The sequence below is a fragment of the Prionailurus viverrinus genome, chromosome B3, assembly GCF_022837055.1.
Source record: "Prionailurus viverrinus isolate Anna chromosome B3, UM_Priviv_1.0, whole genome shotgun sequence".
NCBI lineage: Eukaryota > Metazoa > Chordata > Mammalia > Carnivora > Felidae > Prionailurus > Prionailurus viverrinus.
Window position 1 is genome coordinate 1,451,714 of NC_062566.1, and position 26,851 is coordinate 1,478,564.

The following is a 26,851-nucleotide window of genomic DNA, read 5'->3' on the forward strand; positions in this document are numbered from 1 at the left end:
CCAGTCACTTTTCTTACCATTCCCCTTCCCCCCCAAAACCTTTCATTTCCTTCTTTTTTCAACTGTTCCTAAATCCACAGTAAAACTGGGTCATTTATTTTCTAGGTTCCCACCCCAGCTTTCAGATGGAGGCTGCCCAGGAGGCCCCCGGTGCCCAGGTCTCCTTGGCCAGAAGCAATCATTGTTACTCATTTCTCACATAAGTTCCTATAGGGAGACCACCTTTGTATCAACAAATGGTAGCACAGGACACACTAGTACCCCCCCAAGTGTGGTTCCAAGATGAGCAGGGATCTGAGGGGCTCAACCGGAACTTGTTAGAAATGCAGATTCTCAGGCCCCAACCCCAGCCTGCAGAAACACAAACTGTGTGGCTGGGGCGCAGCATTTGGGGTTTTAACAAGTTCTCCGGCTGAGTCCGATCCAGCTGAAGTTTGAGAATTGCTTTTTTACACCAGCCCCCTTGCATTTTCCACTCACAAATAGCTTGGAGATCGCTTCCTTTCAGTGCTACAGACCTTCCTTATTGTTGCTTATTTTCATTTACTAAACCTTTTTCTTACTGTGAAATAGAACACGTTCAGAAAGAGCATTAAAAAATATATATCTTGGGGCGCCTGGGTGGCTCAGCTGGTTAAGCGTCCGACTTCGGCTCAGGTCATGATCTCGCGGCCCGTGGGTTCGAGCCCCGCGTCAGGCTCTGTGCTGACAGCTCAGAGCCTGGAGCCTGTTTCGGATTCTGTGTCTCCCTCTTTCTCTGACCCTCCCCTGTTCATGCTCTCTCTCTGCCTCAAAAATAAATAAATGTTAAAAAAATTAAAAATATATATATATATATCTTAATAAATTATTACAAAGCAAATGTCTGTCTCCACTCAGGTCCAGAGACAGAACATCACCTGCTCCCTGGAAGCTTCACAGGGGCCCGTCTCCAGTCACAACCTCCTGGCGAGAGCAGCACCCATTCTCTTGGCTTTTCCATAAGCACTGCAGTAAGTTTGTTTTACCTTTGCTGTCTAAATGTGCATCTAAACGAAAAAGCTCTGCTTGGCCTGCTTCTGAGCGTTACACACGGATGGAATTATGAAGTTAACTCTGTGTCTGCCCTCTTTTGCTTAATATTGTGAGATTTGTCCATTTGGTTGTGGACGGCTGCAGTTTGTTCCTTTTTATTGATAGTATTCCATCAAGTGAATACATGTTCTCTTGTTGATGGACATTTCGGTTGTTTCATGATTGGGGCTATGGAGAATCATGTCACTGTTACCATTCTTGTACATGTCTCCTTGTACGCATTTGCTTGCACACTTGTCGGGTATATACCTAGGAGGAAGGTGACCACTTCACCCTGGTTTGCTCAGAAATTCCCTAGGTTTAGCTCTGAAAGCCCCACATCCCAGTAGACCAACCCCTCAGTCCCGGGCAAGCTGGTACGGTCGGTCACACTGCCTCCGAGTGTAAGTGCTGGGTCTCAGGGTATAAATTATCGTCCACATCGCTGGATCAAACCAAACTATTTTCCAAAGTGGTTGTGCCGATTTTCATTGCTAACTGTAGTGTACGGGAGGCCTGCTTATGATACATCCTCACCAACTTGGTATGGCCCGCCTCTTTTATTTTTTTTATTTATTTATTTTTTTTTAACGTTTATTTATTTTTGGGACAGAGAGAGACAGAGCATGAACGGGGGAGGGGCAGAGAGAGAGGGAGACACAGAATCGGAAACAGGCTCCAGGCTCCGAGCCATCAGCCCAGAGCCTGACGCGGGGCTCGAACTCACGGACCGCGAGATCCTGACCTGGCTGAAGTCAGACGCTTAACCGACTGCGCCACCCAGGAGCCCCCCGCCTCTTTTAAATGTTGCCCTCCTGGTGGGTGTGGAGTGGTAGCTCATTATGGTTTTAATTTGCATTTCCATGATAACTAATGATGTTGAGTACACACATTCATCTGTTTATTGGCCATTTGAATAAGCTCTTGCCTGTTTTATACTGGATTGTCTCTTTTTCTTAATAAGTTGTAGGAATTCTTTATATATTCTCAGTAGGGACCATTCCTAAGTTTTATGTGTTTTGCAACTATCTTCTCCCACTATGTGGCTGCTCCTTCATGCTTTTAATGATGTCTTGGGCTTACTAGAAGTCCTTAATTTTAGTAGCCAAATTTGTCAAATTTTTCTTTTATTGTAAGTGCTTTTTGTGTTTTGTTTAAAAAGTCTTTCCCTATGAAATCATAAAGATACTGTCTTATATTATTTTCTAAAAGCTTTACTGTTTTCTCTTTCATATTTGCTTCTATGGGTCGTCTGGAATTTATTTTTGTGTGTGGTGGGAGGCAGGAGTCGAGTCTCACTTTTGTTTCCATATGGACAGCCAGCACCGTTTATTGAAATGACCATCCTTTCTCGCCTGCTCTGTAATGTCACCTCTGTCAGTTATCAAGTGTCCATTTATGTCTTGGTCTGTTCTGGCCTATCATGTTTCATTTATCTATTTTTCTACTACTATATTCTGTATACTATTTCTATCTATATTTCTATACTCTCTATATATTTCTATCTATCTACTATTCACTTATCTATTTTTCTATTGTGTCTTAATTACTATAGCTTTATATTAAGTCTTTTTTTTTTTTAATTTTTTTTTCAACGTTTATTTATTTTTGGGACAGAGAGAGACAGAGCATGAACGGGGGAGGGGCAGAGAGAGAGGGAGACACAGAATCGGAAACAGGCTCCAGGCTCTGAGCCATCAGCCCAGAGCCTGACGCGGGGCTTGAACTCACGGACCGCGAGATCGTGACCTGGCTGAAGTCGGACGCTTAACCGACTGCGCCACCCAGGAGCCCCAAGTCTTTTTTTTTTAACGTTTATTTGTTTTTGAGACAGAGACAGAGCATGAATGGGGGAGGGTCACAGAGAGAGGGAGACACAGAATCTGAAACAGGCTCCAGGCTCTGAGCTGTCAGCACAGAGCCCGACGCGGGGCTTGAACTCACAGACCACGAGATCGTGACCTGAGCCGAAGTCGGACGCTTAACCGACCGAGCCACCCAGGCGCCCCTTATAGTAAGTCTTGATGGAGCAAATCATGTCATCGTGTTCTTTTACAAGAGCGAATTGGCTATTCTTGGCCTTTTGAATTTCCTTCTTTGTTTTTGATAGTTGTAAAGTATTCCTTTGGATGAGTGTACCAGATTTTATTTAATTAGTCTTTTGCCTCTATAAATAATGCTGCAGTGAACATTCCTATAGATATATCTTTGAGGTTCTGGGCAGGTATTGAGAGGATATACTCTATCCTCTGCCTACAATGGACTTCTCCTCTGCTCCTCTTGACCTACTCCCACTTGTCCTTCAAGTCCTTCTCCCTCCGCCCCCACCCCCACCCCCGGCAAAAAAAAAGACCTTCCCAAATGTCCCTTCCTTTGATAAACCCTCTGCCTCCTCCATAGGAAGAGTTGGTCACTCTTTCCTCTATGTTTTCATGGTCCTAAATGTTCCCCATTGCTGCACTTACCATATCCTACAATGCCACTTTCCTCTTATTCTCCCTTGGTAGAACAGCAGCTTTTGGTATGGAAAAGGTGTCTTACTCATCTGTGTGCTTGGTGCTTCATTGGCACTCAGCAAATCCTGATGAATGCATTAACACAGGAATATAGAAATGGATGAACTCCAGCTAGATGCCTGTTTTTCCTGATTTTCCAATTCTGTTAGTTAACTGTGTCCTTGTAACATTTATATTTTTGTCCTTAGATCGCAGAGCTTATGACTTTTAAAAAAATTTCCTCCTCAGAACTATACTTGTAATTTAGATACTGCTGCTAATATCTAGAAAAGATGGGAAATTTGGAGGAAAGCAAAGAAAGAAAAAAACAGAAATTAATATCAGAAATAAAAAGAGTATTAGTTGAATTATACTAACCTGTAACTGGTTTGGGTGGTTTGATCTTCATTATGTGAACTGGCAGACTCAACTTAATGTCTCCTCTAAAACAAATGTTTATATCCTACAAGAAGGGAAAGGCACAGCTAATAAGCCAACAAAGGAGATATAACAGAATCATTAAAAACACATCCCAAAAGAAGACAGAAACAGAGGGAAAGGAAGAAAAACAGATGTGACAAATAGGAAGTAAATAGCAAAGTGATTTATTTCAATCCAAATGTATCAACAATCACATTAAATATAAATTGCCCAACTACCCAATTAAAAGGTAGAGACTGTCAGATTGTCTAAAAAGGTAAGACCCAGGGTGCCTGGGTGGCTCAGTCGGTTAAGCTTCCGACTTCAGCTCAGGTCATGATCTCATGGTTTATGGATTCCAGCCCTGTATTGGGCTCTCTGCTGTCAGGACAGAGCCTGCTTCAGATCCTCTGTTTCCCCGCCCCCCTCCCCTCTGCCCCTCCCCTGCTCTCTCTCTCTCAAAAATAAACTTAAAAAAAAAAGTAAGACCCTATTATATGTTGTCAAAAAGAAACTCATTTTAAATACAAAGACACCAATCTATTAAAAGCATAGTAAAAATCCGTCTTGTAAAACTAATCAAAGAAAGTTGGAGTGGCTATATTAATATCTGACATAATAGATTTCAGAGAAAAGAATATTAACAGGGATAAAAATTCACTGAATAATGATAAAATGGTCAATTCATCAAGCAGACATAACATTCCAAATGTTTATGCCCCTAATAACAGAGCTTCAAAATACACAAAGCAAAGATTCATTGAAGTGAAAGCAGAAATAGATAAATCTGTAATCTTAGATATTTGAATACTCCTCTCGCAATAACTGATAGGACAGACAGATAATTAGGAAGAATATAGTAAGGCTATAGAAGGAAAAGCAGACATAACTAACTTGACTAACAGCAGCAAAATACACATTTTTTCAAGTGCATGCAGAACACTTACCAACAACATAAACCATATTCTGGGCATAAAATCTTAGGAAATTTAAAAGGTTTCAAATTATATGAAGTATTTTGTCTAGTCACAATGGAATTAAATTAGAAACCAAAAAAAGAAAAAATATCTGGAACATCTCCAGTATTTAGACACTAATATACTTCTAAATAATTCACTGGTCAAACAAGAAATTTTAAAAAAAGCAAATAGGAAGTATTTTGAAGTATTTTTAAAAATGGGAACATCCCATCAAAATATAAAGAATGCAGCTAAAACAGTGCTTAGATGTAAGTTTATAGCACTAAATGCCTATATCAGAAAAGAAAATCTCAAATACATGACCTAGCTTTCTGCCTTAAGAAACTAGAAGGCAAGGAAAAGCTTAAACCAAAAGTAAGCAGAAGAAAGGAAATAATAAAAATCAAATTGGAAACTGGTCAGATAGAAAACAAAACAAAAATGTGGAGACAAAGAAATGAAAAACTGGCTCTTTGATAAGATTAATAAAATTGACAAAACTCTAGCCAAGCTGATTAAGAAAAAAAAAAAAGAGAGAAAACACAAATTACCACCATCAGAAATGAAGAAAAGGACATCAAAACAGATTTTACAGATAATAAAAAGATAATAAGAGAATATTAACCATTTTAAGTCAATACATTTGATAACTTAGGTAAAAATAGACAAGTTCCTTCAACGACACAAAATACAAAAGTTTGCTTAAAAAGAAAGACCTAACCAGGGCGCCTATCTGGCTCAGTCAGAAGAGTGTGTGACTCTTAATCTCGAGGTTTGAGTTGCAGCCCCATGTTGGGGGTAGCAATTACTTAAATAAAAACTTAAAGAAGGTGGGGCTCCTGGGCGGCTCAGTCCATTAAACGGCCCACTTTGGCTCAGGTCATGATCTCACGGTTCATGGGTTCCAGCCCCGTGTCGGGCTCTGTGCTGACGGAGCTCAGAGCCTGGAGCCTGCTTTGGATTCTGTGTCTCCTCCTCTCTCTGCCCCTCCCATGCTCATGCTCTGTCTCTGTCTCTTGATAATAAATAAAAATGTAAAAAAAAAAAAAAAAAAAACTTAAGGAGAAAGAGATGACCCTTTGTCACTAAAGACACTGAATTTATAGTTCCACAAGGAAAACTCCATGGCTAGATGGCTTTACTGGTAAATTCTATCAAACACTTTAGGAAGAAATAATACCAATTCTACACAAACTCTTCCAGAAAATAAAACAGGAACACTCTACTTATTATATGAGGTCAGCATCATCCTGATACCACAACCAAAAGATGTTAGAAGAAAATAAAATTGGGGCACCTGGCTGACTCAGTCAGTAGAGTGTGCAACTCTTAATCTCATGGTTTTGAGTTTGAGCCCCACACTGGGTGTAGAGATTACTTAAAATATTAAGGAAGGAAAGAAGGGAGGGAGGGAGGGAGGGAGGAAGGAAGAAAGAAAAAAAAATATCCTTCATGAACACAGATGTAAAATTAACAAAATATTGGCAAGTTAAAATCAGTGAGTTAGGGGGCGCCTGGGTTGTTCAGTCGGTTAAGCGTCCGACTTGAGCTCAGGTCATGATTTCACATTCCGAGTTCGAGCGCCGCGTTGGCTCTGTGCTGACAGCTCAGAGCTTGGAGCCTGCTTTGGATTCTGTGTCTCCCTCTCTCTCTGCCCCTCCCTTGCTCATGCTCTCTCTCGCTCTTAAAATAGATAACATCAAAACGAAACAAAACAAAAATCAGTGAGCTAGATCCATTATGAACAAGGAAGGGGAATAATGTAAGAGACAGATTTTAATTTTCATACTATAGGAGAAACATATTTACCTGTATCTATAGTTATATATCTACACTAATAAATGACTTCTGACTGAAATTGGCTCAAAAGTTTTTGAAATGGACTAATAACCATAGAAGAAATTGAAAACATAAGATTTTTATAGACCTAGAGGTAAAAAAACAAAAAACAAAAAACGACATCCAACTTTCTTTACAAGGCTAGCATAACACTAATACAAAATTGTGTTAAGAAATCCACAAGAGGGGCGCCTGGGTGGCGCAGTCGGTTAAGCGTCCGACTTCAGCCAGGTCACGATCTCGCGGCCCGTGAGTTCGAGCCCCGTGTCAGGCTCTGGGCTGATGGCTCAGAGCCTGGAGCCTGTTTCCGATTCTGTGTCTCCCTCTCTCTCTGCCCCTCCCCCGTTCATGCTCTCTCTCTGTCCCAAAAATAAATAAATGTTGAAAAAAAAAATTAAAAAAAAAATCCACAAGAAAAAAAAACCACTATAGGCCAATCTCATGTTTGAATTTAGATACTATCTATGAATACAGAACTATCAGTTTGCTTTGCTGGTATTTTATTTAGGACTTTAATATTAGCAAAACACACTGAAGTATAATTAAATGAATTATTATCAAGCATGGATTACCCAAGAATGGAAGTAAGAAAGTTTTAGAGTACCTGAGTAGCTCAATTGGTTAAGTGTCCAACCTTTGATGTCAGCTCAGATCATGATCTCACGGTTCTTGAGATCAAGTCCCGCTCTGGGCGTTGTGCTAACAGCATGAAGGGTGCTTGGGTTTCTCTCTGTCCCGCTCTCTCTCTGCCCCTCCCCCCCCTCTCTCTCAAAATAAATAAACATTAAAACATATTTTACAAAGAATGTTTCAACATTATAAAATCTATTAATGCAACCTACTACATTAGCAGATGAGGGAAGAAAGCAGATGAAGCAGATGAAGGAAGAAAGCTCTTCCCAAAAGATGGGGAGAAAGTATGTGCTCAATGTCCATTCCTAATTAAAAAACAAACAAACAACAAACTCCTAGCAAACGGAGGCTAGAAGAACACATGCTTATCTTGATAAAGGATATTTATTTCAAACACCTATAGTAAGCTTTGGGCATAATAGTCAAACAGTTGGAGGACCCCTGTTATATCCTGGATAGTCTATCACACCATGACTATTCAGCATTTTACTAGAGATCCTAGAACATAGAACAAGGCAAGAACAATAAATAGGAGAAATAAATACTTGAGAGAGGAAAAGTTGTCAGTATTTATAGTTATGGTTGTCTAGCTGGAAAATCCAGCAGTGTCAGCTGGCAAACCATTAGAACTTCAGTAGAAAGGCCAACAGTCCTGAGACTAGGGTAAATAAAGGAAGTGAGGCACTTTCAGGAGGCACTCACTCTTAGGTGCCCACCCCCACATTTGCATGACCCCAACAGTGTCTATGTTTTGCTGACCTCACCGTAATCTTGGCCAAATATAAGATCAACATACAAAAATCGATAGCTTCCCTATGTACTAGTGTAGTGGCCATTGTCATCATTTTGGCTATCCAGCCCTCAACATCTTTTCTACCTTGAGGGGACTCACCTATGGTGTGAGTCTGGGAGAATCTGTCTCCCTCTAAGGAACTGAAGGGACCAGATTCTTCTTTCTGTCCCTTGGAGGTTAGGGTGTTGGCACATGACCAAGGCTCAACCAGCTGTGTGCTCCTGCCTGGGACTGTGACTCTTGAGGAAGTGACACAGAGATCCAGAAGCAGGAGAGAAATTATTCACAGTGGAGGTGGCCATGTCAAGAGCCCAGTGACAGAGCCGTCATGGAAAGCCCAGCATCACCTTTGGTGGCTGTGTCTCTTGGGGGGATGGTGATGGTCAGGAGTAGTGGTAGTGGAGTCCTGGCTACAATGTTTTTACTGCCTACCCTCCCTTGTGCCTTCCAGTTCTCTGAAACTTGATATCCTTACAACTTCTTTGTGCAAATGAGTTGATGAATACTGATACAGCCTCGGATCAGCAATAACTAGCTAGAAAATATAGATGGTAGTGTGAACAGGTAACATTTAACACCTCTCCTTCCTGAAACCCCATGAAAATGACAGGAAGGTGCTTTTTAAAAAAGGAATAGGGGTGCCTGGGTGGCTCAGTCGGTTAAGCGTCCAACTTCGGCTCAGGTCATGATCTGACGGTTCGTGGGTTCGAGCCCTGCGTTGGGCTCTGTGCAGACAGCTCAGAGCCTGGAGCCTGCTTCAGTCTCCCTCACTCTCTACCCTCCCCTCCTTGTGCTCTGTTTCTCCCTCTCAAAAATAAAAATAAACATTAAAAAAATAAACTCATAAGGAATAAGAGAATAAAAAGGAAACAAAAGCAAGAAAATTTTGGACTTGGGAAGCAGGTGGCTAAAAGATTTAGCAGACCCAAGAAAGATCTGAACCAGTAAGTGGGAAGCCTGGGAGTCACTTGATTCACATCACAAAGGCCCTAAAGACTCAAGAAAATGGCAGCTCAGGTGTCTCTGGGTTCAACAGGATTGGGTGAAAATCTCTTTAAGATGCTTTTAAACTCTTAGACTCCCTAACTGCAAGTAGCCGACAGAATGCAGTTAAAGTTTACATACTGAATGTTGAGGTCACCCCTCCCACAGCCCAAGGCATGTTCCCCAACCGCCTCTGCAACTCAGGTGAGAGCTGGGTTGTTAGAGTAAAGGCAGCACCTGCGCGGAGCGGTAAGCGAGGCCTCGCCCACGTCCTTCCCGGGGAGCCGCACCCAGCCTGTGGGCGCCGCGCACCATAGCTTTCCCCGGTGTCTGTGAGCATCTGTGCTTCCTGTCGATTTATCTTGTACATACATTAGCAAGCCTAAGAGAGGTTATTTTGGGGGTCTGGGAATGCTCAAACGTTGTCCCACGTAAGTTAGTGGTAATTGCTTCTTCACTTTACCCCATGTTGGCTTAGAAAGGTGTTTCATAGGCACGCTGTACTTAAGGACAGCAGGGGAAACCTGTGGTCTCAAGACACAGACAGGAGCGTGTCCCAACACTGCAGCCCAGCTGGGGTACCCGTTAGCAAAACCAGTTAACAAGCCCCACCCATGCCCACAGGGCTGGCTTCCTGTCAGTTTCTCAGTGACCCCTACCTTTAGATAGGAGTAGAGAGCCAAGTGAAGAAAGTATCTGTTTGGAAAGACAGAGACCAAAACAAATAGTAGGGAAAAAAGCAACTTTGGGGAAATAGACCAAACATGGAGAAGAAACATCAAAAATTATTATAGATGTTTTTAGGAAAGTCATTAACATTTATGAAAGAAAGAAAAGAAAGAAAAAAGGGGGAGGCTCTTGTAAATGAAAATATGATAGCAAAAATGAAAAACTCAGAGAGTGGAGACACTGGGCAGATGAGCTCTCCCCAAAGGTAGAACAACAACAAAAATATGGAAAATAGAACAGATAATACACAATAAGGTCACCCCGCTAGCACGTGGCATTGACGAGATTAGAATCCTGGCAGTTTAAGGGGCGCCTGGGTGGCGCAGTCGGTTAAGCGTCCGACTTCAGCCAGGTCACGATCTCACGGTCCGTGAGTTCAAGCCCCTCAAGGGTTAGGGTTAGGGCTCTGGGCTGATGGCTCAGAGCCTGGAGCCTGTTTCCGATTCTGTGTCTCCCTCTCTCTCTGCCCCTCCCCCGTTCATGCTCTGTCTCTCTCTGTCCCAAAAATAAATAAACGTTGAAAAAAAAAAAAAATTAAAAAAAAAAAAAAAAAAAAAAAAAGAATCCTCGCAGTTTTGCTCCAAAGTTCATTAAGGTCTTGGGGCAGGCACATGAGTATTTTAATGGAATAGGATAAAGAACATAGAAATAAAATAGGAATGATAAAAGGTCACATTTCAAAACAAATGGGAAAAGACGACTCAAAAACATTTGTGTGCCGGTTGGCTACTTAAAAAAAAAACAGATGAAAGTTGGCTCCTTCCTCACTCTGTTCACAAAAGACACTCCCCTATGAATTAAAGAGGGAAATGTCAAAAATGAAACTCTGAGATTATTAGAAGAAACCACAGGAGAATTTATTTATAACCTTGAGGTAGGGAAAGCCTACTTATATGCGATGGGTATAAAAAAAAAAAAAAGAAAACTCCAACTGCATCAAAAATTATAACTTCTTTACAACAGAAAAGCACATAAACCAAGGAAAAAGGGAAACAACAAACTGGAAGAAAATATATAACGAGCAAGTGATACAGTCAGGCAATTCAAAGAAAACCTCAGTGGCCAATAAAAAATATGAAGAGATCAGTGAAAATTACATGAGATGCCACTGTATTCCATTAGTTTGCACCCCCCCCCACACACACACACACTGGAAAGCATGGTGTGCTCTCGGCCTCAAAGGGAGAGCTGGGAAGCCCCCCGCCCCGGGGAAGCCCCTCTATTCTCTAAGGTATCCCAATACAGAGATGAAGCCCCCCAAGAAACTTGGCTTGGTGGAATGGGCTGTTATTTTGGCAGGGGCAAATTGGGTTTCATGGGACCTGAGTATATACATTTTAGGGGCCTCTGTAAAAGAAAGAACACAAAATTTTCAACACAAAATGCCCGTAGCCACCCTAATACCACCCAATATGGGGGGAAATGTGACAGGGGAAGTTTGAGTGAAAACAGGCAGTGGTCCTAAGTGACTGGTTAAAATATTACTTTTGCTAATTTTACAAAAAAATGTGAACACAGTGGTCAGACCCCTCACAGGGCCTTGGAAGGGGCCATACAAGTGAGGGGCCCTGAAATTTAACCCCCTGTGTCTTCTTGGAAATCTGTCTCTGGACAACTGACTTGGGTCAATTATCCTCAAGGATAGGGGACAACTCTCCATGGATGAGGCATGAGATTAAGTCACAGAGTATCTGAAAAGAGTGCCCTGTTGGAACATTTCACTAGTATACTTGATATTTAAAGTAAATTTCAAGTCAAAATAAAAATCTATAGCATGCGACTTGAATCTGTCTCCCTGGAGATTTTCTTTGAAGTTCCTTACCATTGGGGCGCCTGGGTGGTTCAGTCGGTTGGGCGTCCGACTTCGGCTCAGGTCATGTTCTCACGGTTCACGGTTCGAGCCCTGCGTCGGGCTCTGTGCTGACGGCTTGGAGCCTGGACCCTGCTTCAGATGCTGTGTCTCCCTCTCTCTGGCCCTCCCCTGCTCACGCTCTGCCTCATTCCCTCTCTCAAAAATAAACATTAAAAAAATACATAAAGTTCCTTACCATTTCCAAATTATCTGAAGTCACAGAGTCAGGAGTATTCTGAGGAAAAAAGTGAGAAATTAATTCATAATAGGCTTGATGTACGTCCCCCCCACCTCCTCTGAGTCTCTTTCTTCCCCTGTTACTGTTGGCGGCAGCGACCTGTAGAAAGAAACAGAGGACCGATATTTGTGTGGTCCTCTGGCCTGCAGGATTTTTAACACACGATCCGAACTGTCTAAGATCTTAAAATGTAGTAGGGGAAACTGGAAATAATGATACGAGCAAAAATGAATGAACAGAGGTAAGGAGATCAGTCAGGAAGCCATTATAAAAATCTAAGTCGAGGGGCGCCTGGGTGGCGCAGTCGGTTGAGCGTCCGACCTCAGCCAGGTCACGATCTCGCGGTCCGTGAGTTCACGATCTCGCGAGATCTCGCGTGATCTCGCGTGAGTTCGAGCCCCGCGTCGGGCTCGGGCTGACGGCTCAGAGCCTGGAGCCTGTTTCCGAGTCTGTGTCTCCCTCTCTCTCTGCCCCTCCCCCGTTCATGCTCTGTCTCTCTCTGTCCCCAAAATAAATAAACGTTGAAAAAAAAAAAAAATTAAAAAAAAAAAAAAATCTAAGTCGAAGTGAATATTCCTGATTGGCAAAATATATTGACGATGTTGGCAATTTTATTTAACCAACTCTACATGTAAGTCACAGTACCAGGACTATCCCTGGGACTGGTGTTATTTGGTTGGTTCTCAGTTATGGAAACTGAGTGAATTATGGTGAGAAACATCCCCTTTCCAAGGTAGTTTTCCCAGTTGGATAATAAATTAAGCCCTCAAAACGTATCTTTTGGATATGGAGTATGATACTGTGTAGTTGGTTAATAAGGAGTAGAAGGTGTGTTCTTAACAGTCCAGAAAATTATCATCTAGTTAATTTAAAAAAAAAAAAAACCTTTCATGCACAAAAGGGTAACTAAAATTCAAGGTAGTATATGGGGAAATGCCAAAAAAGAGGTATAAGGAATAAATTCTGTAAGAGTTTAGAGGAGGAAGATCTCTGGGCTGGTAACTCTTCCAGTGATCAGGACTACACCCCTCTTTGAAGACATTCACTGGGGAGAAAAGGCATTTGTTTGAAGCCACTCAGTGAACTCAGTGGTGAATGTGAGTCTCAAATTCACTCTCCTATATTAATAAGTTCATAAGTCTTTTGCACCTGATACAGTGTGTTTTAAAAGCTCACCCAATTAATAATTGTTGCTGGTTAAAAACTAGTAAGTGCATATTGGATGGATGAGCAGATCAGGTCTCAGAATAATATTTACTGAGGAACTATATTTTAAAGACACAGCACAAGGTCCACATATAATTAAACTGAAGTGGGGGCCTGTGCTGGCTCAGTTGGTAGAGCGTGCAACTCGAGGTCTCGGGGTTGTGACTTCGAGCCCTATGCTGGACGTAGAGATTACTTAAAAAAAACTAAAAAATAAAATAAATAAACTGAAATGGTAGAGCTCCTGATTTCTAAGAATGTGAAAAATATATATACTGTATTATTCCCATATATCAAGAACCACCTGTTTATACCATAATCTGGGAAATTCAGTGGAATGCAAGGCATGAAGGGATTATTTCAGCCCAGATGGGGAAAAAAATTACCAGTGAGGCAGGAGTCAGGATAAAAGATGACCCCCCCACCCCCCGAAATGCCTGGGAGCGGCTTTGGTGCAGAGGCGACTCTCAGACCAGAGACAGAGTGGGGCTCCCACTGCTGAAGACACCTCTATTTTTTAATATCTCATTTTAACCAAAGCAAATCGACTTTGGAGTCGTGGGCCGGAGCACCTGCTGTCCTCTCCTACAGCCTCTGTAGGGCCCCCTTCATCTTGAAATTCCAAGGAGGATTTAGTTTGGATGTGGGTCAAGGGTAGGGAGAAACCTATCCATGGGAAAGGGAGGTGTCTCCTACCAGTTGCAACTGTCTGACTTTCTTCTTTGGATTTATAGCAAGTTGGGGTTGCTCCACTTCCTTGAGCCAAGACTCCTTGGGCAATCTGTACACATCCAGCCAAATCTCTCCGGCTCCTGCATTGGGAAACCACGGACCCGTTGAGCAATCGCGAGCAGGCGAGAAGTCTCCTGTGAGGGATGGCCTGTCTTCTCAGAACCCCTGGCCCAGAGACCTGCTGGCGCCCTCGGAACGGCAACTTGGACAAACGGAAGGAGATGTCATTGCAAGTCCTTGCTCCCGGAGAGCTGGTGAGCCCCGACCGACGGGCCTCTGCCACCTGAAGGAAACAGGGCCCCTCCCACTCACAGCGCTGATACGACTGTTTTTTAACCAAGCTGCCTGCTCTGGCCGGTCCCCATGTTTTCTAGGCTCCAAATGGTAAATTCCAGTGACATTCTGTCTTACAGCTTTTCCCGTCTGGGGAGGACGGTGGTATAAACAGCCTCAGTAACTGAGAGGGGCATGGCTAAGGGCTAGAATTGGGAGAGATCGCTCAAGAGCATTCTCCTGGCTGATATTAGAGGAAGTCACAACCCACGGAAGTGACTGTGGGGCTTTAACTCATCATAGAAACGCACTCAGCTCCTATCCGGAATTCCTGTCAACCTGGGAAGGCTTGCTTTCCCATGGTGTGGGCATCTGGCTCAGTGTTTCCTCTAGAAAGTAATCATCTGGACACCTGGATTTCAGACTTCCACCCCCCAGTCCTGTGAGAGAATAAATATCTTTGGTTTTGAGCTACCCGGTTTGTGGTGCTTGGTTGGGGCAGCCCCAGGAACTACTAAAGAGTATAAAAGCTTCCTTTGATGCATAAAACATTATGAAGTATACGCTTTCTCTCAAGCACTTCACGTTTGAGGGGCCCGGGGCAAGAATATAAATAGAGGCCCAAAGTTAAAAATCAAGCTAACAGTCACTTGAATAAAATATGTCCTATCACCATAGTAATGATTACAGCAGGTAGGATCCAAGGATGAATGCTGGAACTGGTGGCCATCCTTTAAGGGGACCCAGGATACGTGCGTTCAATATATGCCTCCAAATTCTTTGATCCTCCTACCTCAAAGAGGTAGAGAGGCTTAAATCCTCTGCCCCAGAGTGTGGTCCAGGTATAGTGACTTGCTTCTAACAGATATGGGAAGGGAAGTGTTTTATCAATGGAGGAATCTGGCAGACACCTGTTAGGTGATGTCGCTAGCACATACACCCTGATATACAGTGACGAGAGCACTTCACCCCTGTGGCATCTCTCCCAAATCCTTAACCCCAGTTGAATCCTGAGAAAAATATCAGGCAAATTGAAATTGAGAGACATAGTGCAAAATATCTAATCGGTATTCTTCAAAAAAGCGTCAAGGTCAAGAAAAACAAAAGACCAAGAAATTGTCATAGATGGGAGTAGACTAAGAAGACACGATGAGTAAATATAGTATGATATCCTGAACTGAGCCTTGGAACAGAACTATTAGTGGGAAAACTGGCGAAATCTGGGGGGGAAAAAAACCTTTAGTTAATAGTATTGTACCAATGTCATTGCCTAATTTTGACAAACGGTCACATTAAATGTCGGTATTGGGGAAGCTGGGCGAAGGGTGCAGGGGAACTCTGTACCTATCTTTGTAGCTCTTCTGTAAATCTTTGCAACGTTTCTGTAAATTATTTCTAAATAAAACATTTGGAAAAAAAGGTGGTCATCTGGAAGAGACTACACATCTGAACCTTCTCAACCACCTTTGGTTAATCTTGCCTTGTAGGAGGAAGGCTGCGAAGTCGCCTCCGTGGGAGATCTCCGTCTTCAGACAGGTGGTTTGCTTGCTGGTATCGTCCTGGGAAGAAGAGAGGGGCGGAAAGAGGGAGCTCAGCCTGAGGGCGGACGGGAGTGTGTTTCGGGGTCTCTTGGGGTTCACACCAGGAAACATGAGTCCTTTTAAAGCTCGTGACGCAAAAAAGATGCCTCGAAATGCTTCATACTTCCCATTTTTGTACAGGAGTTGGTCAAGATCGTATGTAAAGAAGCAGAACTCGATTTTCTGCCTAAACGTTTTTGGACTTATTTCCTGGTTTTTTAAATACTCCAGATGGTTGTGGTGATTGCATACTATCTGTTCTCCTGGTCATATCTGCAAACTCTAAAGACCTGCGCCAGCACTCTGTTATTCAAAATGAGATGAAGAAAGTTCTACTGAAGACTCTGGTCAGCCACTTGAAGAAAGGCTCCATCTGGACCTTAGCAGTGCCTCTGTCTGTTCCGGCTGCTATAACAAAATACCATAGACTGGATGGCTCACAAACGATGAACCTTTATCTCTCACAGTCCTGGAGGCTGGAAATCTAAGATTTCCAAGGACTGCAAGAACCTGGCCGATGCAGTGCCTGCTAAGGGCCCGTTTCCTGGTTCACAGATTTCCTGCCTGCCACCTTCCCGGTGTGTCTTTACATGGCAAAAGGGTTGAGGGAGCTCTCCTAGGCCTCATATAAGGGCACTAATCCCTTGCCCTTGTCCTTGATGAAGGCTCTGTCTTCATGACCTAAACACCTCCCAAAGGTCCCACCTCCCACTATCATCACAATGGGGATTAGGATTTCAACCCGGATTTTGTGGGGACACAAACATTCAGTCCATAGGAAGTAGAGACTGACTGTAACCCTAGTATGAAATCTACTCGAATTTCAGGCCAGGTGAGAGACTCCATGTTTATGGTTGTCTATGATTTGCTTTTTAATTTTCTTAATTGTATCTTTATAATAACAAAGATAATTAGTAGTAGTAGTAATATTTTAAGTTTATTTATTTTGAGAGAGAGGGGATGAGCAGGGGAGGGGCAGAGAGGGGACAGAGGATCCAAAGTGGGCTCTGTGCTGACAGCAGAGAGCCCGATGTGGGGCTCGAACTCACGAACCGTGAGATCATGAGCTGAGCTGAAGTTGGATGCTTAACTGACTGAGCCACTCGGGCGACCCAAAGATAAGTATTATTATTTTTAAGGCCTTTATTCAGGCTCTGTGCTGACAGCTTGGAGCCTGGAGCCTGCTTCAGATTCTGTGCCTCCCTCTCTCTCTCTGCCCCTGCCTTCTCTCTCTCTCTCTCTCAAACATTAAAAAAAAAAAAAAAAGAACTTTATTAACAGGTGCTTGCATTTTGTTGACTTTTTGAAAAAAAATCAAGTTGTAATGTTTTATTGCAAATTAAAAATGAGGTGCTTAAAAATCTCAACTTGGCTAGATACGAAACAATTTTAAAACCATTAAAAAAGTATATTGAAAAACAAGGCTTTTTGAAAAACCCATTTGGTATTACCAAAAAGAGACATCTTCAGGTAAAAATAAAAATCAGGGGTACCTGGGTGGCTCAGTCGGTTGAGCATCTAACTCTTGATTTCTGCTTAGGTCATGATCTTGCATTGGTGAGATTGAACCCCACATGGGGCTCTGCCCTGACAGTGCAGAACCTGCTTGGAATTCTCCCTTCCCCCCTCTCTCTGCCCCCCTCCTGCTTCTGCACTCTCTCTGTCTCAAAATAAATAAACAAACAGGGGTGTCTGGGTGGCTCAGCTGGTTAAGCGTCCGACTTCGGCTCAGGTCATGATCTCTGGATTTGTGAGTTCGAGCCCTGCGTCGGGCTCTGTGCTGACAGCTCGGAGCCTGGAGCCTGCTTCTGATTCTGTGTCTCCCTCTCTCTCTGTTCCTCCCCTATTCATGCTGTCTCTCTCTCTCTCTTAAACATTTAAAAATTTTTTTAAATAAATAAACATTAAAAAAAAAAAACAGATGCTGGCATAAATAGTGACACTAGTTCCAGTTGTCTGGTCAACAGTGGAAAAACAAGGTCTTCGGCTCCGATCTTTCGTTTGCCCTTTACTGCTGGGATTTCATAATCATTTCTATTTCCCCTGTCCCCCAATTCCCTCCCCTCCAGCAACCACCAATCAGTTTTCTGTAGTTAAGAGTCTGTTTGTTTCTCTTTTTTCTTTGTTTTTGTTTCTTAAAATCCACATATGAGCAAAATCATATGGTATTTGTCCTTCTCTAACTTATTTCACTTTGCATAATACTCTCTAGTTCCATCCATGTTGTTGCAAATGACAGGATTTCATTCTGTTTTTATGGCTGAGTAATATTCCATTGTGTGTATATATATACCTCATCTTCTGTATCCATTCATCAGTCGATGGACACGGGTTGCTTCCATAATTTGTCTACTGTAAATAATGCTGCAGTAGACACAGAGAGGTACGTATATCTTTTTGAATTAGTGTTTTCATTTTCTTTGGCTCAATCCCCACTAGTGCAATTGCTGGGTTATAGGGTAGTTCTATTTTTAATTTTCTGAGGAACCTCCATACTGTTTTCCAGAGTGGCTGCACCAGTTTGCATTCCCACCGACAGTGCACGAGGGTTCCTTTTTTTCCACGTCCTTGCCAATACTTGTTATTACTGTCTTTTTGAGCCTAGCCATTCTGAGAGGTACGAGGCAATATCTCATTGTGGTTTCGATTTGCATTTCCCTGATGATGAATCATGTTGAGCATCTCTGCATGTGTCAATTGACCGTCTAGATGTCTTCTTTAGGGAAATGTCTGTCCATGTCTTCTGCCCAGTTTGTCATTGGATTATTTGGTCTTGGGTGTTGAGTTGTATCAGTCCGTTGTTTATTTTGGATCCAAACTCTTTGTCAGGTGTATCATTTGCAGATACCTTCTCCCATTCCCTAGGCTGCCTTGTCGTTTTGTTGAAGCATTCCTTCACCGTGCACCTCTTATCTTGGTGTAGTCCAGGTGGTTTATTTTTCCTGATCACGTCTTGTCAGAGGACTGAAGCGGGCAGTGGAAGAGTTGGTAAGCCTGCATTTACTCAGCCCCGCCCTGCTCCGCCTTGGGAACCAGGAAGGAAGTCTCACCTGAATTCGTGGCTGCTTTTGTCCCTCTGCCATCTTATGGCTTAGGTTTTCCGGGCGTTTGCATTAGTAACAGAAGTTGTGGGGTTGAGGTGGCTGCTGACCTTGGCTCTCATCTTGATTTTCCCCCAATACAGATTCTCTCACTGGCGTACCTGGTTCTGCGCCCTGCTTGTCAACCCCCTCCATCCATTCTCCCTGCACAGGAGGGTTGGTGTGGTATGGCGGGTCTCTGCCTGTACACAGGTAGGGACTGTTGCCTGCACTGGGCCCAATGCTGGGGGCCTGACCTTCAGGGGCACCTTCTGACCCCTCATTCCTTCCCCCACTCTCACTAGGTGGGATCCTGCTGATGATTGCATGGAGGTCTAGCCGTAGACGCGGACAGCATTCACAGTGGCTGTGTTCCCCTACAGATGTACTGTCTTGTGCTGAACTCCACCAGGGCCTTAACACCTGCTGCCTCACACACTTTCTCCTCCAACAGTACCAAACTTCACCGTCTCGCCATCTCCTACACCGAAAGGACCCTTCCTGGGTTTACTCTCTATGGCAATCTGCCGTCCAAATACATCCTCCTTGGTGTCTTTCCTGCTGATGAAACCCTGTCTGTTCTCCATATGGAGCCATCTGACTGTTCCCTAACCATCGTTGCCATGACCTCCTTGTCCCCGCCAGCAGGTGCCAGTGCTCCTTGCAACACGGCAGGTGGTGTGGGCAGGGGCCTCCGCCTCACTGCTCGGGATTGTGCTCATGCTGTCCGGGGCCAGCTGTGACAGCGGTGGCTCCTCCTGGGGTGTGAGGGTCACTGGGCTGGTGCCGGCAGTGGTGGGGGAGGGGGGCTGCTCAAGGCTCTCAGGGCTCCAGTTAGTTCCTGCTACAGAGTGAACTCTAATAACATCTTTTGATGAGGAGTTTTAATTCTTTTTAAACAGCTTTATTAGAAATATAATAACATATACTAACTACACGTTTCATGTTTATTTATTTTTGAGTGAGAGAGAAAGAGCTAGAGGTGGAGGGGCAGAGAGAGAGGGAGACACAGAATCCGCAGCGGGCTCCAGGCTCTGAGCCGTCAACACAGAGACCGACGCGTGGCTGTGAGATCATGAGGCTTAACCGACTGAGCCACCCAGGCACCCCCCGAACTACACGTTGAAAGTGTACAATTTGACGTTTCAACATATGTATATCCCTTAAAACCATCACAAGACCGTGAACATATCCATCACCCCCAAAAGTTTCATCCTGCCCTTGGTAATCATTCCTTCCACCTTCCTCCCACCGCACCCCAGGCAAAAACTGATGCTCTCCGTCGCTACCTTAGTTTGCATTTTCTAGAATTTTATATAAATGGAATCATTCAGTATGTACTCTTTTTGTTTCTGATTTCTTTCACTCGGCATAATTATTTTAAGATGCATCCACATCGTCATGTGCCTGAATATTAATAGTTCGTTCCATCGTGTGGGCATACCGCAATTGGCTTATCCACTCACGTGCTGATGGACTTTTGGGTGTTTCTGGGTTTTGGCTCTTACGCGTAGAGCTGCTTACAGTCATGTGCACGTATCTGTAGGGAGGTATGCTCTTATTTCTCCTGTGTAAATATCAAGGTGTGGAATGCCTGGATTGTATGGTAGGCATACGTTTAACTTTTCAAAAAAAAACTGCCAAAGGGACGCCTGAATGGCTCCGGCAGTACAGTGAGCATCCCTTGATCTCGGGGTTGTGAGTTTCAGCCCAGTGCTGGGCATAGAGATTAAATTAATTAATTAATTAATTAGTTAAAAAAATAAAACCTACCACAACGATTGTACCGTTATACTTGACCACCAGCAGTGCACGAGAGTTCCAGCTGTTCTGTGTCTGTGTCCCTGTCAGCACTTGGTATGGTCGGTCTTTTTAATTTAAGCCAGGCTAATACATGCACAGTGGTAGGTCATCATGATCTTGACTTGCATTTCACCAATGACTAAGGATGTGGAGCATCTTACTCTCTTTCCAAATAGCTTCTTTGGTCAGCTGTCTTTTCTTTTCAAATCCTTTGCCCATTTTAAAAGCTGGGTCTTTTTAATCCTTCATTTTCGACTTTGTGTTTTGAGAGTTCATCACGTGTTTGGGATTCAAGTCGTTTCTCAGGTCTGTGATTTACAATTATTTTCTCCCAGTCTATTGCTTGTCTTTTTATTCTTTTACCAGTGTCATCTACAGAAGAAGTTTTAAATTTAGATGAAGTACAACTTGTCAGTTTTTTCCTGTATGTTGTGCTTTTGATGTTGTAGCTAAAACCTTCTGGCCTAACCCCAGGTCACAAGACTTTCTCTTATGTTTTCTTCTAGAGGTTTTATGATTTTAGATTTTACATATAGACATATGACCCACTTCAAGTTAATTTTTGTGTTTGTTGTGAGAATAAGAAGTTTTTAACTTTGATGAAGTCCAATACCACTTTTTTCTTTTATATTCAGTGCTCTTCATGTCCTAAGAAATATTGTAGCAAATATATTTTCTTGTGTTTTCTTCAAGAAACCTTTACATTTAGACCTATAATCCATCTCAAATTAATTCTTTTTAAAATGTTTATTTATTTATTTTGTGAGAGAGAGAGAGAGAGAGCGAGCATGGGCGCACAAGTGGGGAAGGGGCAGAGAGAGAGAGAAGGAGACAGAGAATCAGAAGCAGGCTCTAGGCTCTGAGCTGTCAGTGTCAAGCCCGATGCGGGGCTTGAACCCATGAACCACAAGATCATGACCAGAGTTGAAGTCAGACGCTCAACCAACTGAACCACCCAGGCACACCTCGAATTAATTCTTATATATGGTATAAAGTAGGGCTGAGGTTCATTTTCCCTCCCACTTTTTTTTTTTTGGATGTTTATTTTTATTTTTGAGAGAGAGCGTGAGTGGGGAAGGGGCAGAGAGAAAGAGGCAGGGACAGAGGATCAAAAGCGAGCTCTGTGCTGACAGCAGCAAGCCTGATGCGGGGCTTGAACTCACAAACCATGAGATCATGACCTGAACCAAAGTCGGACGCTCAACCGATTGAGCCACCCAGGTGCCCCATCCCTCCCACGTATTATTCTAGCATTCCAGCATCATTTGTTGAAAATACTTTCTCTTCCCCACTGACTTCCTTTGATGCCCATCAATGGTATTCTTTATAAGACAATGGTATTTTTTATAAGGCAATTAAAAATTTTACGGTGGGTTCATTGAATCACAAAACACTTTCTGAGCACCCACTGAATACAGGTAGTGTGCAAGGAGCAAGGGAGGCATGGGTGAATAGTGTCCCCTGCCCTCAAGAAGGTTACGTCCAAGAGAAGAAGCAGTCATACAAACAAATGGGATGGAGGGTGGAGAAAACACTGTGACAGAAAGTCGTGCCGTATGGGGGTAGACAGAGGAGGGAGAGACCGGGTCCTTGGGGCATAAGAGGGAAAGTGTCTCAGAGGATATATTTGAGCTGGTCTTGAGGGAAATGTAAGGAAGGAGGGAGATTTAACAGGCGCACATGGTAGGCAGGGAGGCAAGGAGAATACTCCCAGCAGAGGGAACAGGATGTGAAGCAGCCTGGAAAATTCAGGGACTTGTAAGTAGTTGTTGAATGTGTCGGTCTGGTGCTCAATCTGGACTGGAGTTCCTTAGTAAGCGTCTTCTCTGGACAACATGGCAAGTGAATCCAAGGCATTCAGCATGTGCCCTTGGATGGCGGGGCATCTTTTAATCGGATCTCTTAGAGGAGGTGCTCTGTCCAGAGAGTCGCTATCTTTCTACTCTAGGACAGCTGTCGTCACCTCCATATTAAAAGTAAACTTCATCTGCTACAGCTCTTAGCCCAGCCACAGGGAAAAGAACAGGAACTTACCACTTCATTGATGGCTTTGATTAGGAAAAGACCATCCTTACAAAAATAAAACAGTCTAGCGATACCTGAAATGGAAAAATCAGTGACAGACCATTGAGTCAGAGAAGAACTGGAATTTTATATCTGACTTTCTGAATTCTCATCATGTGCTCGTGGGTCCTTAGGCCTCCTCCTGGCCCCTCCACAGCCCCTGCTGATCTCAGTCTCCCTGCTTTCCTCCACCCCTCTCATGACGTGTTCAGGCTGTTCTCCCTCCTGGATCCTCCCTACCGACGCTGGCCCATCCTCTTGTCCTGGAAGCCTCTGGAAAACACTCATAACTTGCCCCAATACCCATAATCCAGAAGGGCAAAGGCAAAGGGCCCACCCTGTAAGCAGGTCTAACTCAACCCACTAAACATCTGAGGGATATCTGCTCTGTGACCACAAATGTCCCAGGGACAGCCAAGGCACTCTCTTCCCTCAAGGGCACTGCACTGAGGGTCACACGGACGTGAAAGCAAGTAGACATAATGCAGCGTGATAGATGCGATCCCATCTTTAGGCCCCACTCCTCCTGCTGCCCCAGGGCTGCGCGTGGTCAGCTCAGACCGCTGAGGCCTTATTCCCCTATGACTGCTGTCAAGGAATGGCATCATCGTCCACCCCATTATCTAAGGCAGAGAGGAGGACCATTTTTCTCACCTCCCCACTCACATCCCTGCTCACCTACCCCATACGCATATTCCACTGCTGGCCGAGTTTTGCCATTATGTTTACCTTTTTGTTTTTTAAACTTTTTATTTTGAACTAATTTTAGGCTTGTAGAAAAGTTGCGAAAATAGTTGAGTTCCCATATATCGCTCACGTCACTTCCCCCGTGATAACATCTTACATGAACACAGCACCGTTTTTCTTTTCATTTTACCAGCCTGTGCCTTGGTTCAGAACTTCATAGTTTCTCTCTTCGATGAATGCAACACTTCTTCTTGGTTTTCCTCCCTGCCCTTTTTTTCTTTTTCTTTTTTTTTAAGCAGCAAAAGATGGGTTTATTTGGGAATAGTAGAGAATTGCAACCCTGGACCAGCAAACTACTGCAAAACCACCTCTCTGCCTCTCATTTTGACTTTTCAGACTGCTACCATGGTGTCCTTTCTAAAATGCCAATCTGGTCAGGTCACTCTCCTGTAGAAACAGGGCCCTCCAAGACTCTCTATGGTTCCATATACAATAGTCCTCATGAAGGCCTGATTCATCCTCAAGCTGAGGGAAAAGAACCAATCCCTGGTTTCTATGAGCAGCAAGATTTCTGAATACCCAAAGGGTGGGGACTCTGGGTCCACGTTGGCTGGTTCAAATCCTGCCTGTACCCCTTACCTTCTATGTTACCTCAAGTGAGTTATTTAACCTCAGTGCCTCAGATGCCTCTGCTGAAAAACAGGGATAATAAATTGTACTTACTTCCTAGGGCTGTTGTGAGGGTTAAATGGGCCAACCTATGTGTAATGTTAGAATAGTGCTTGGCACACCATCCTGTTCTGTAGACGTTAGTTAATGCTACGTGGTCAGGGAGAATTCTCCATGTCTGGCCTCACCCATACCTGGAAGGGAGATTTAGTTGAACGGTCTATAGACACTTATAAATGAGGCTAAAAAATAAATAAAAAGAACGAGTACCCGTTTCATCCACAGGAGCAATAAGTATTTCACTCCCCAAATCTGCGGCCCAGATGGAAGTGACATCAACCTTAAGTTTCTCCCAAATATACAGTCGTTTAGCATCGTACAGATTGTGGATGGAGAACCCTTTGGCTCCTCCAATGAACACATAGTCTTGGGAAACAGCCATACAATTTGGCATTTTGTTGAGCTGGGAAAACAAAAACAAAGAAGAAAGGAATGCTTTTCAGCTGCCCCCATCTGCAAGAATATGAGCTGACTTTTCAGAGGCATGTGGGTCCTTCCTGGATATAGTATCACCCCAAATAGAGCTCATCTAAATATCTTGCCCAAGCATCAAGACAGTCGTAGCATTCTACTTTTAGGGGAAAGGAGCCAGAGAAAACAAGTACACATTCACAACACTAACCCTGACCACGAGCCCTCTGAGGAGTGGACAAGTGGTCCCATTCCCTGTACTTTTTTCATCTAGAACACTGCGGAAAGAGCTATAGCGGAGGCACTGGCAGATCCTCAACCATCAAGCAAGAGGGTGATTAATATATTCAGAAGTATTTTTAAATAACAACAGAATATAAAAGACTTTCTGTATAGTCTTCAACCAACCAGAATATCCATTTGCCCGGGGCAATTACGAGACCCATTTTAATCAACGACAGCATGCTTATAATCTTTCAGAAATGCCCCTGTCTTATTGAATGAAGGATCCTTGGAGGAATTCCTTCCCCGGATCAGGCATTTTCATTTATTAGTACTCAGCTGGGAAACAGGGACTCCTGGTCGGCGGCTCCATACCTTGCTTTCTACAAGCGGAAGGTAGATGGTGGGCTGGACCCGGCTGTGCTCCGCTTCCCTCAGCGCATCCCTCTTCACGATCACTTCCCAAGCCTGGTCAAACAGAAGGTTCACCACCTTGTTGATCATTCGGTAAGGCTGGGGCAGGGATTCCAGCTCCTGTTCTGAATCTTTGAAGGCAAAATCCTTTTCATCGTCCTGAGGCCAGTCCTGCTCTGTTGGGGACGGCACCTCCAGCAGCACCTTTCGTACAAAGCTGGAGAACCTCATCTTACGGACTTGACTTCCTCCGGGGGATGACATCACAGAAGCTGGCCCTGGAAACTTCTATGAAACTCTGAAAAGCTGATAAAGGAAGCAAGCGAAGGTACTTTGAGAAACAGGGCAAGTTACCAGAAGACAGCACGTCATGCCTTCTAGCACAAAAACAGGCCCACGGGGACTGTTTGTTCTAGAGACGGGCACTTTCCTTATTTACCACAGGGCCCTTCATATTAGTATGGATATCATGTTAGTATGGATATATGCTTTTCATATTCGTAAGGAGAGCAGCAGAAACGGGTATTGACAAGTCGCGTCTTCCAGGCTAGCCCAAGATGACGTGTGTGCACTTTGGTGCAGGGAGAGGAATTAGGTATTCTTGTCGCCCTTCTCCTTCTGCTAAGAGAGCGTCCGTCTCCGTCCCAACTAGAAGCCAGCCTACCCCCTACGTTCTCCTGCTTCTTCCGTCTCCGCAAACGGCTGTGCCCAGGGCCCAGGCCAGCTGGGTAGCGAGCCACGTCTGCTCTCCTTCGTTTCCTTCACCTCCGACCAGATGCCGTTAAGCACTTCTAATCCTTGCTGTCTCGTCTGCTCCTTTCTCTCTAAGCCCACAGCTACCAACCAGGAGTTCTGTAGGCACAGTGCCCGGGGCCTGTGAGATTTTTCTAGGGGCTACAGAAATGTTTGAGACTTGAAAATTGACTAAAAGGAAACAAAACCCCCCACAAAATCAAAACTGTTCATCATTCACAAAAATATTGCAACTTTCTGGCTCCAGCCTGCATGTGGGCATCATGTTTCTGTACTTTATAAGACTCAAACCCGTACAAATTATAAAAAAGGCTTTCAAATATTATAGTTAAATAAAGGCATTTAACGCGGCACATGGGGTCTGTTTTAAGATGAATAACATGTAGCAGAGTGGGGTCCTGCACTGTCAGCACTGGAGGCCGTGGAAGTCTTGTGAAAACCCACGGCCGTCATCTTTCCTCACCTGCTAGGGTACACCTGTGATGTTTCCGGCGCATGGGTAGAGGAGCCAGGTGTCTGAATAGGAGAGAAAAGAACCTCCTGAAAGAATTGGTAGGGACAGTAAACTGAGCTCCCACAGGGCCAGGAGTAATGCCTGTTTCCACCAGGGAGAATGGAAAGCCTCGTAATTCACAAGCTTTGGGTGGAGTGCTCAGAAGAGTCTTGCCAAGTAGCGGGGAAAATTAGCCCTCGAATAAATGCCGCTCTGGCATTGCCAATCCAGTCTTAGAAGTTACGAGATCAAACGACTGATAAAAAACTGCGTACCAAAACAAAGCTTAAGAATACTTAGAGGAATACAGAAATATCCAGCGTCTAATGAAGGAAATGTCTGGGATCCAATAAAAAAACTACCTGGCATTCAGAGGCAAGAAAACACACCCATAATGAAGGAAAAGTCA

At 43.8% G+C, this 26,851-nt stretch overlaps 2 protein-coding genes across 10 annotated transcripts in view; one reads left to right on the forward strand and one right to left on the reverse strand.

Annotated features, from left to right (window-relative positions):
• Positions 1 to 26,851, forward strand: part of PLIN1 (perilipin 1) — an 88,308-nt gene that overhangs the window by 24,356 nt on the left and 37,101 nt on the right. For all 5 annotated transcript variants that reach the window (XR_007152967.1, XM_047862643.1, XM_047862639.1 and 2 more), the window contains one exon: positions 880 to 992. The gene's annotated coding sequence lies outside the window, so the exon portion shown is untranslated. The remainder of the gene's footprint in view (positions 1 to 879; positions 993 to 26,851) is intronic.
• The window catches only part of WDR93 (WD repeat domain 93), a 50,632-nt gene that overhangs the window by 17,520 nt on the left and 6,261 nt on the right, over positions 1 to 26,851 (reverse strand). For 2 of the 5 annotated variants that reach the window (XM_047862636.1, XM_047862638.1), the window contains exons 2-8: positions 25,158 to 25,502; positions 24,360 to 24,552; positions 22,704 to 22,768; positions 15,687 to 15,765; positions 13,898 to 14,013; positions 11,954 to 11,992; positions 3,927 to 4,011 (exon numbers count right to left, since the gene is read on the reverse strand). In XM_047862636.1, the coding sequence (XP_047718592.1) occupies positions 3,927 to 4,011; positions 11,954 to 11,992; positions 13,898 to 14,013; positions 15,687 to 15,765; positions 22,704 to 22,768; positions 24,360 to 24,552; positions 25,158 to 25,460 (880 nt within the window). In that variant the 5' untranslated portion in view covers positions 25,461 to 25,502. Of the gene's footprint in view, positions 1 to 3,518; positions 3,635 to 3,926; positions 4,012 to 11,953; positions 11,993 to 13,897; positions 14,014 to 15,686; positions 15,766 to 22,703; positions 22,769 to 24,359; positions 24,553 to 25,157; positions 25,503 to 26,412; positions 26,441 to 26,851 lie in introns of those variants that run through there. The other 3 variants (XR_007152965.1, XM_047862637.1, XR_007152966.1) reach the window with 3 other exon arrangements.